Raw genomic sequence first — 11,020 nt, forward strand, 5'->3', positions numbered from 1 at the left:
TATATACATTATAGAATGTTAATCTTAATTGGCCCCAGGTCCTCGTGGGCTAAAAAACGAGCAAAACAGACATCTCGCAGGTATCTGCATTTTCTACTGCCAAATAAGATAGCCATGGCCTTCATTTACGTTTCTAGTCTTGACCCGAATTGGGTCAAGATTCCCTAAAATCCTAAAAACCATTATTAATGAGAGCCTTTCTCAAAAGACAAGACGGTACGTTCTCCGCATCGATCTTTATGTGGGTACCCGCTTCTTCCTGTAATTTTCAGAATGGAAAATTATTTCAGATTCATTTAATATACTGGACTAGTATAATAAATATCCACAATCAATTCAGTTAACTAGTCCATGTGAGTTTTATTTAGGCTGTAACAATACTCTTAATCAATAGTCCATCTCATACAGTTTAAATTATATTTACCGTATATTTTTTATTTCAATTATAATATAAATATAATTAACTGTTGAGCTGTTGATTTCGTGGCTTACGTCGTCAGGTGCACACTTAATCATAGGTACAAGCATTAAAATGCATCATAATTAATAGCATTACAAGCATTAATCAACCATCCAAGCATCTCATGGTGCGAAGTATCAGGCTAATTTGTACCAGAGTTCTGAACGAAATAAAAAAACAACAGTATGACAGTGCAATGATAGACTCAAACCTAGCATTTCTCATCTTTTCATACCTATAACGACCTATCTAGTAGCTAGTCTTCGTTCTGCTTGTCTACCTAAACTGGTCCTTCCCAAATCTAGTCACTACCTAGAGCAACTAACTACAATGAGTCGCACAGGGCAAATTATGTTGGCAACAATAGTTCTCTTCACTTGGGATCATGTTATGGACAACACGTTGTACGTTATATGTATGTGCATAAATTGTCTTCCTTCTGGTTGCGATGGTGTCTATCTGCCAAAGGTATTATCGAATCTACGTCTCTGATTGTCAGCTGAAGAATATAAGCTGTTGCCATGGTAACTTTTAGTAACTGGAAAGTACTTGTACATATGTTGGGACAGAAATGGTACGAGTTACAGCCCTTTGGGTTCTGGTTTGGGTTGCAGACAATTCACGACGATGCATGGTACGTTTTGCCAAAATAGTTGTCCATCAAACCTCTTTTCGCAGGTTTGCCATTACCGGACGTAGTGATGAAGATGCTTCTGATAGGATAGAGGGCAAAATAAGAAGAATAAAGAAGGCTGTTTGGCATATTAAGGTGGAATCTGTCCAAAGATCCTAGTTCTGAATCGAAATCACAGTTCTTACATAATTGAGAGAAGTTATTCTCGCATCATCGCATATCCCAACGAAAATACAATTCCAGCTCTGACTATGACAATTTGATCAAGCAGCGACTTTTTGGTATCTCTTTGCTGTCGCCTACACATGTGTATAAAAAAAAACACAGTAGCCTTTTAGAAGACCCTTACAACAGTCCATTGTTTGTCCTAAGAGGCAACGCAATCAGTTGCATGGGCTATGGGACTTGCCTGTACCACAATTGCTCCTATCTGTTTTTCGCGATATGGGTAATTTCTTGGAGCTGATGAATGATGATGTCGTTGATCGGCTTTGTTACTTTAACGAGTTGTGCTTCTATGTCTATTTGGCCTTTTTTTGACCAAACTTAATGTCCTTCCATTTACTCAAGTCCATGCTGGGCATGCGGTCGGAGGTGCATCCGTATCTGCAACATTGAATACGTAACGAGTTCTTGTTAAAATCTGTCGAAAGACCTCAAATTAAGTGCGTACTTCAATTGTGATAAGAGTTTCTATAATATAATATTGGTATATATAATCGGTGTGTGTCTGCATGCTGTGAGAGCAGGAGAGCGTCATCGCACCTTCTTCAAAGATTCTGCCGGAGCTCTGCAAACTTTATAAATTGCTAGCGGCACCACACGGCGTACTTACCGGGGATTTCCGTCAGAGGTCGCTTTTTCGAACACATGCAATTGCATATCGTGCATATCGTCCGAGTTATCGCAGATAAGGCGTGCCAACGAGAACTTACGAATTTCCGCCAGCTGGTCAAGGGTGAACGAAGAGGGCCAGCCGTGGTTCTCGAACCTGTTGGGACAATTTCATTTGAAAGAATCAGATTTATACTTATTGTTATTGTGAAAATGATCACGTGTCTAACTATGCACTATATTAAAGTATGGCTATTTAAGTTTGAAACGTGGTAAATTATTGGTACTCAATAGATAATGTTATCGAAAGAAGTTTATTCAATCTTGTACTTATCACGACAAATGCAAAGCTGAATAAAAACGTAATAATATATGGCAAAATAAATATATGGGTTATTAACTAGTTATTCTCTCCTAAATTTGATCTATTTTAAGCATAACTGGGTTGTTTATGATTCAAGGCACAACTACCCCAATTGAATCAATCTGTTAAGCTTGAATTTTTACTTTTTATATATCAATGATATGCGCCTTGGGCATTAAATGGTGCTCAAAATCAATGTCATAAAATAGAGCTGGCCAGAAGAAATTAGGTCAGGCCTTTTTTTTCTTTTTTAGATCATCTTTTTTTCATTTTTAGATCATTTTTTTTTTTTTTTTTTTAGATGACAGTAGTCCGAATCGCTATGTTCATCAATATTTACTATTTTCTCTAACAAGTATCTATTTAAAGTAGATTTTTGTTTTTCTTTCCACTCTGGATGCACTCAAATCGAAATAAGGCCGGATACGGATAGTAAGAGAACAGAAAAACGTGTTTGTACCAGAGATCTCTCGCACTAGCGGTCATTCAAGATCTTCCCGATGCATCGGTTTCAGTCTGAATGCTTCATGGTAACAAAAACCACTTCTATCGACTGAGTCGTCTTAGTTTTATGTTGCACATAAAATTGAGGCAATAAAATTGGACGCCAATCGTATAATGGTAGCATAAGTAGCAAACAGGCAAAAAAACGACTTATCCGTATAGCGTATAGCCCTCCCGACAAAATGAAGCTACCATATTATTCTGAAGTTATGTTTTTTTTTTATTTTTAAAGCAGTTCGTGTGGTAACAGTTTGTGGGATAATTTATTGCGCATGAGCACTTGGGCTCTGAAGCTATCTTAAGGAGCGGAACGGCTACCGGAGCAGGGAATTACTCACCAGAAACGGTCGCCGCGACGAAGATTCGCAAACTGTTCCCCGATGAGGCAACTGAATGTAGGACCCAGAAGTCCGCCAGGTACAGGGAACTCACCAACGCCGGCAGACCACAGGTCCAAATCATCGGGATGCCTAGCAACGACAATGAAATATTAAGAAATTCATTGGATATTGGTAGATATCTGCAAAAAGTAAAATGGGCCAATGTGAAATAACATAATTGTATATAGTACGGCACTGAGCGGGACAAAGATTATGTTTATTATTTTTGTACATCTTCCCGAGTAACATATTTGATATGTTTATAATGAAATGTTACGTTTCACACCTTCCGATCTACACGTGAGAATTCGATCAAATGCGCGTTGTTCGGGACGCCCAAAAAGTGTTCTGTCGTTTCTGCAGACCATTTGCAAGACTGATGAGTTTATAGCTAACTTAATGTCATGCAAATTATTATCTAATCAAATAAACGATCGTAAAAACCTAAAATAACCGCTGTGTTGAACGTTTTTTACTTACACGTACGTTAATAGCGACTTTTCCTTTAAAGGCGTAGCACAATAAGCTGCGTTCGACGCGCAACGATCAAAGGAACTAAATCATCACTACTACTCACTTGTAGATTTGGGAGAAACGATAAATCGTCTTGTTAGACATATAGCCAACAAGGTTCCAGAAGCTTTTAGAACGTGGAAGACCACAATATTCGCGGAAATCATTGTAGCCTGGAACGCCAGTTTCACGACCTCGTTGAAGATTCAAGGCGACTAAATCCATCCCAAAGCCATCTCCATGTTTCTCGAACAGATGATTTGTAACCTGCAACCGAAATTAGTATCGATGCTCTGTGCCAGGCAATTGGTTTCACCCCAATATATATTTCGTTTTCGCATACAGATACATTTTGCAATAGCCGGCAGCTAAGTGCACAGGTGCCAAATCGATTTACCTCAGTGGTCACCTCGTGATCTACACGATTGGCCTGCTGATTCACCATACCCAAGATGAAGGTATCGATCACCCCGGGTTTGTATAAGTCATAGGGCTGACGGAGTAGGCGCGAAAGACGAATCGATTCTGAAAGTAATTGCGTCTTATGGTTTACGGTAGGCTGAATAGATTGTACTGGTCAGTAATTGAAGCCCTTTCTGGTTAGGTACCTAGTATGTTACTATCGTCATGCGTACACTTCATCATACTTCAAACAGACCGAAAAGGACTCACCAATCTTCTCATGGAATTTATTATAGCGATCTGTTACATCGGGAAGCAACGTGTGTCCAAATCGAAATGCAGCAGATTGGAACTCCTGTCTGATAGCCGCGTTGATCTGAATACACAAATGCGACATATGCATGTCGTGAAAACAGACGTGGGCTGTTGAGTTTGTTTGGAAATGAAATACTAAATAGACATAGAATCTGATACGCCATGCATATGCGCCCGAATTGTTTTGTTTATTTGTTCGTACCTTAGGATCATAGCCGTGATAATATCCGTCCTTGGCTGGCTCAAGGCCATACTTGCGAATGGCATCAGGTCCAATAACCATAGGCAACCATTCGTTAATAACGATGTGTTGTACCTGCGCGGTAACAAGGTGACGAGTCTCCTGGAACAGAGTCTCATCGTCCCAGTGTGGGTTGATTTTTTGCAAGATTCCGGCAACCTTATTGTGTTCACGCATCCAGAGCGTGTGCATGACTGCCAGGGCCAATTGCTCGTTAACTCGCTCGTCCCCTGCGTCAAAGCAGTAGAGGTTACGTGGGCGTGACATACAGCCGACGTCAGCCTCGACAGTTTTCATTGGCAACAAGTCTTTCAGCCCTAGATCCTTGTACAGGTTAGTGGATTTTAGGAGTCCGTTTTGGTACGTTCGGAGACGAGAGCCCACCTCCGAAGTAGAACCGTACAGAAAGCCGGCGTCAATGAACGCTGAAATTGTGTTGGAGGCCGACCGTGGACCAAGAGTACAACCAGGACGAAGTGAAGCCAGTAGACGCGCAAATTCAAGACATTTGCGATTGAAGAACTTGTAGAAAGGATCGTCATCAGGAATTTTGATTGGCATACAGTTTGGATGTCGTTTATCCAGAGGCGTACTGAAATAACCCATATGTGGTGATACATATCACCGGTGTTGTTTTGCCACTTACAAGACCATCTTTCTGATTACTTTAGCTCTATACCATGATAATCATAAGACCTATGAGGGATTGCGCAGCTCCGCCTCGACTCGTTAACTTCATATAAAAAAATCGTATGCATGTTGCGCATAGCTCTCTGAACTAAAATACTTACGGGCAACAGACGATATCTTGTCTCTCGTGATCGAGGGTCGGAGCGGCCAGGGTCAGATCGTGATCTAGCAACTGACCGAAGGCGACAAGAATGTTTCGAACGCGTTTGTCTTTCTCCGAAACGTCGTGGTGGATAACGAACGAGACCATTCGAGGGTTGGGAAGTTCGCTTCCATCGCGAGCCCGACGCGGCTCCGAGATGCCATCGGCGTACGCAGGTGGCATGAAACGGACCATGGCCGAACGCGTAGAACCCCATGACGGATTTTCCAAGTTGTTACACTGTCCGGACAGCGTTCTGAAGTCGATTGTTTCTCTTAGTTGCTATTGCTTGACTTATTTGTATCGCTATAAAAGGTGTTTTCACAAAATGACAATTATTTGCCGATGCCGTCTGAGGGAGCGCTGATAAGAGGTGGCATTATTAAGTGACCGTCTGCATCCAACATCACATTCACGTTGTGAATAACGCTTCGCATTGGTTGCTATAGTAACTGACCTGTAGCGAGATACCTCACACTTAATAGGCTTGAGGAACGTAGGGCAGATATCATTAATTATCGTGCGGGATGTGTCAATTTTGGGGAGGCCAAACACGATCTCCTGATACGAAAGGCGGAACCGCTTTGCCAAGATCTTGGTGGCTTCCAACACTACACAGACAAATGATGATAAAAAAAACATATAGGCGAAACTTCTCACGAAAATGATCATTGCTGAGCACAAAGTCAGCACCGCTAGCGACCACCATTCAGGCTTTTGTTCATATTCTTTTTGGTTACATTATACTTTTTAAAGGAGCTACTATGCAACACTGACTGATTCTTTATTTCAACGTCCTCGTGCGCACAGATGTACATACCGATTTCAGCTGGAATTGTGACGTGCTCAGGGGTGGGGGTATCTGATGTCAACTCGTAAATTTCTGGAGGAACATGGCCCCCCGAAAATTTGTCCTTTGCCTCAGCCACTGCGTCGTTGACGTCATCGTACGTAATGCACTTCTGTACCCCAACACCTCTGTGAGCATGCGCGTGTACAGGCGAAAGCATGTATTGTTAATAGTTTCATTGCTTCTTGTTTTTATGTATTACCTTATCTCACACTGGTACACAATAAGGGACATTATAACGCATATCGCATATGATCATAACGACTGCTTTCAAGATATGGTTAGATAGAACGGACCCGATCAGTGGATTGTTATTGAGGTTTTCTCGATACATATTGGCTATGGTGACGTTGCTTTTCGATTAAATTTCTATACATGTGTGGATAAATCAATAGGCTTGCAGCGGTCGACTGCTACGAAAAACAGATCCTGAAAAAGAGACGAATCGAGCAGCAGGCGTCATAAATACCGTTGACTTTCCGTGGACAGGTAGCTCTCAACGTCTGCCTATTTCATTCACGAAAGATTTACGCGCGATGCTATACTTTACTGCATTACGTTGGCTGTGTTATGAACCGTCTAATAATAATAATAATTATCTATTATAATTGGACATCTGAAATTATTTAATACAATTCCGCTTCAAATAAAAATCTACTGAAGCATTTTCTGAATACAGCTGGCTAATTCGAACGTTGGCTTTTACCGAAACGACGATTCTTCATAATACAAACCAGTTCGAACGTAACTGTTAGTCTAATTTACAAAAACGGTACGAAATGTGACTTCCGAGGCATAATTCAGAAAATTTACGCGACTGTGACGTTCAAATGTGCGTTAATTACATACAAGTTTTCTGAGACTCCATATTGGCACTTACACATCTGTGATGGCTTTTGCGGATATGATAAGCGCGCAGTCATCAGGTAACGCATAGCCGCCAGCTATAGCCAGGGAAGCCGTCGCTAATAAACTGAAATAGAATTGATGCCACAGCAACCTGTACGTATGAGGGAAGTCAGAAAGCAAACCTATGAATTTATAAATTTGTAAATAAAAATAATTACGAAACATGCTTAAAATCTTATCTGCGCTTATCCAATAATAACACAAAAAAAAATCATAGCTTTGAATACTTCACGCGCGACGTGTGCTTCAATTTATGCGCCTGTTAGCCGAAGGGCATTACATCAACTACTACGCCATTAATTTTAGCATGGATGAAACAGCTTAATCTACGTTAAATATATTACGACACAACAAGTTGAGTTCAAGAAGTTGAAGTTTTTCGTTCAAACGCATTAGTGCACCAAAAGTTCCCTTAGACCAATATTACTATACTGTGTTATTATTAGTTTGATTAATTTTTAACCTTTTATCGCCGTTAGTACTCAGGATATTGTACATTGTTCAGCTTTATTGAAATGATATTGAAAAATACCATATATCATTGATAAGAAAGAAACTAATTTATTTGTGACAATATAGTATATGCTGATGAGTATTATGAGAAACTGTGGACGAACAAGAGCCTTTGCGTTTTTGCCCGGCAAAAAAACGTTACTCTTAGAACGTGTCACTATCAAACTTTTGCAATTGTTATGCAGAGACGCATCGCAACAATCAGGCGTTCCGTCAATTTCGTGTTACTCGACGTTGATCGAAATTTCGGAAGATGGCTCAGCCAGGTATTTTTTTTTTGGCATTTTATCTAACTTTTACTGACCGATAAAGAAGAAATACATCCAGCTGGTTTCTCTACCGAAACTCGAAGCTTACATTTTATAAAAACCATTGTATTTTGAGCTTTGTTAAATAGGATGCCGCCGCTGTTCGTTTTAGAGGGAAATTGACAGAAATAAATGGTCTCAGTGTATATCCAGTTTTCTTTTCATATATGTGAAGTAAAAGGAAGGCTTCACATTACTATTGTCGTTGTTGTTGCTAGTGTTATGGTTATTGACGACGACAACAACAAATTTAGTCTCTTTGAAAAAAATTCAATGCATTGACTTTTTCATAACACATTATTCAGACAACATAATGTCGTCTAGATATATACCGGATTACAGATAACTTCGATTGGGTTAGAATTTGCCATGGATAATTACTTGTAAACAGAATCGTGCTTGCCTACGATAGTCGTATACAAGCTTCAGTGCAGTGAGGTTGGCTCTAGAGAACGCTCCGTACATCGTCAGTTTTTGCTCGTTTCTCGAGCTAAACACGACCTGCCGATGTACCAGTGTACTTGGACAATTAGAAGTCCCGTATGCTGCGTAATAAAACGAACTTTCATCAATACGCGGTGATCAAGTCGCCATATTTAACTCGGCTGTAAATGATTATTAATATATCTTGTCTCCTCCAGCGTTACTCACAGGAATCTTCACACGAAGTCACACGTGGCCTACCAATCTCTCGCCGCTAAGCGCGTATAACATTACTTGATACGGCTACATAAGTCGACAATATAAGTGTCGTAGACTGACATTTCCTCGAATCAATTGTAGGGAGGCCACATAATGTACGGTGTACATTATGTGTGTGTACGGAAATCATACTAGTATCATCTTCTTTTTGTGGCGCCAGCTGTTTTCAGCTCTTATCCATTAAAATAGCGCGCAGAAACAATGACACATGTATTAAAAAAAAAAAAAGTACTCACGAGCTATTTTTAATCACCCGGCAGTGCGCGTTGTCCGATTTTGGTTTTGCTGACATCTTGAACTGTGAGGGAACAAAGCAGACGATGCGAAGCTACCTTTCCTTGTTGGCTTTTCTATTGACTTGGGGCCAAAACAAAGAGCCAATTGTTCACTTATCTTATTCCGAACGAAGATTTACGTATGGATGTACCTTGCTGGTCAAACTTATGACGCATTTGTACAATATTGTGATCTTCAAGCATTCAAGTCGATAATACGAGGAACGTCCATTGAGATAGCTTAGAGTGAAATATGTTCTAGCAAAATGAATATCCCAATTAAAAAAAAAGTATTTTACGTTTAGTAAAGTGTGTTTCTGGGATCGGATACGTACTGTTTACATAAACGAGCAACATGTTTCTTTTGCAGGACATTATTTTGCACTCCCTGCACTATATGTATCTGCCAGTCTATTCAACGTACCTAAACAACAGGTGTCTATTTTGTTGTATGCAAACGTGTAAATGAATTTAAACTGTATCAGCCATAACAAAGGGCTCACTATACCTGTGTATCATGTTTTATCTCTGGTTCTTTTGCGAGAACAATAAATGACTTTCAACTCTACGACGGGTGGGCCCAAATGATAAGAAAACGGGAGTCTTTGGCCAAGAAAACATTGGCGTCAGGCCTCCACTTTCAGTGATCCCCAACGATTAGTAGTTATATTTCGCTTTGGCCGCTAGCTAGCGAATTCTGCATTTCGTCTACCGCCAATATTCATCACCGTTGTCAGGAGTTTTAATGACGAAAATATTGTGGAAGTACTATGCACATATGCGTACGTTTAGATGGACGCACGTAATCGGGCCAATCTTGAAGCTGTATTCCATTTGAACACGGCAAAGAAGCCGACAAAGCCCTTTTGTGCGTCGTAGCGATATTCTAGAAGCTTTTTTTTAAACTTCTTTTCTTCTTATCCGTTTTTGTCCTCCGACGATCCAGCATGACCTTGCCTCGTACATTCATAACGCAATTTGATATAGATTGACTACAGATATACTCGTCTATATGTGTATAGTAATATATTTTTCGCAGGAACTAAGCCATTGGGCATCCACATATAATATCTAACTAAAGTCTAGAATTTGCCTTGACACATGGCCTGCTAGGTTTGAAGAGCGACTTTATGTAGCGTATAATAACATATAAACTAGCGATTATCAGCTGTAGTAAGTTCTAGGCGGCTTTTTTGTTCACACATTTTCTTCACCTGGATCTTCAGTCACAATAATAGTGATAAATTAAATCGTAAATACAATAATGAACAAATAATAACAAAATAATGAATATATATTGCATGATCCTGGGATCTGTACGGGCCAAGGTAAGGCTGAACTATATTAGTCAATATTATTTCAGGCAAAATGAAGGGTCAGCCATTGTTTATTGCCGGGAGAAAATTAAATGATTAAATTGCGTCAAAGCGCAACCCACCGTAGTGGGTATGCGCCCCCGCATAGTGCGAAGACGATAATTGACCAAATGCAAGTATATTGTATTCATTGTTTCTAGCTTGCCTATACGCTGTGTCCTGTTAATTAATCAGTAGTAGATATTATAAATCGATTTAAAACAGCCCTCTCCGGAACTTCTCATCACTGTTGCTCATGCAGAAACAACCGAGATAAGGAACTGTGGTCGTTAAATACTGCTAGGCTTCTATCGGTGCGTACAAACAAAAAAAAGATTGATACATACAGAGAGTATGCGAGAAGACATGCGAGGAAGCAGTCGCCACTCTTGACGATAAAGTCTTTTTCCGTAAGACTCGTGAATTGGGGATGCGTAAGATTACGCTGCAACGACAACTAGGAATTGTGCGAAAAGCTGCATACGTTGCTACGTAAATTCATTCGCGTCGTAGACTGAACGCACCTTAAAGAAGTTAATATTAACCACATTATATCCAACATGCGAGGACCAAGTTGTACTATAACAAAGGTAAGGCCAATTTACGAACCATTGAACGTAAACGTATCA

General features: G+C 40.1%; 1 protein-coding gene across 2 annotated transcripts; it reads right to left on the reverse strand.

The window, feature by feature from the left end:
- Window positions 1–335: 335 nt before the first annotated feature.
- On the reverse strand, window positions 336–9,118 carry LOC111273950 (immunomodulatory peroxidase; the record flags this gene model as incomplete). 2 transcript variants are annotated; one of them, XM_022855979.1, is given in 12 exon segments in its annotated part: window positions 336–1,700; window positions 1,930–2,085; window positions 3,135–3,266; window positions 3,754–3,956; window positions 4,087–4,214; window positions 4,362–4,467; window positions 4,609–5,239; window positions 5,439–5,735; window positions 5,937–6,090; window positions 6,300–6,457; window positions 7,210–7,302; window positions 8,998–9,118. In XM_022855979.1, coding segments are annotated over 12 exon segments (2,199 nt in total). In that variant the 3' UTR covers window positions 336–1,615.
- Window positions 9,119–11,020: the final 1,902 nt, after the last annotated feature.

Source organism: Varroa jacobsoni, unplaced genomic scaffold, assembly GCF_002532875.2.
Source record: "Varroa jacobsoni isolate VJ856 unplaced genomic scaffold, vjacob_1.0 scaffold_239, whole genome shotgun sequence".
Classification (NCBI taxonomy): Eukaryota; Metazoa; Arthropoda; class Arachnida; order Mesostigmata; family Varroidae; genus Varroa; species Varroa jacobsoni.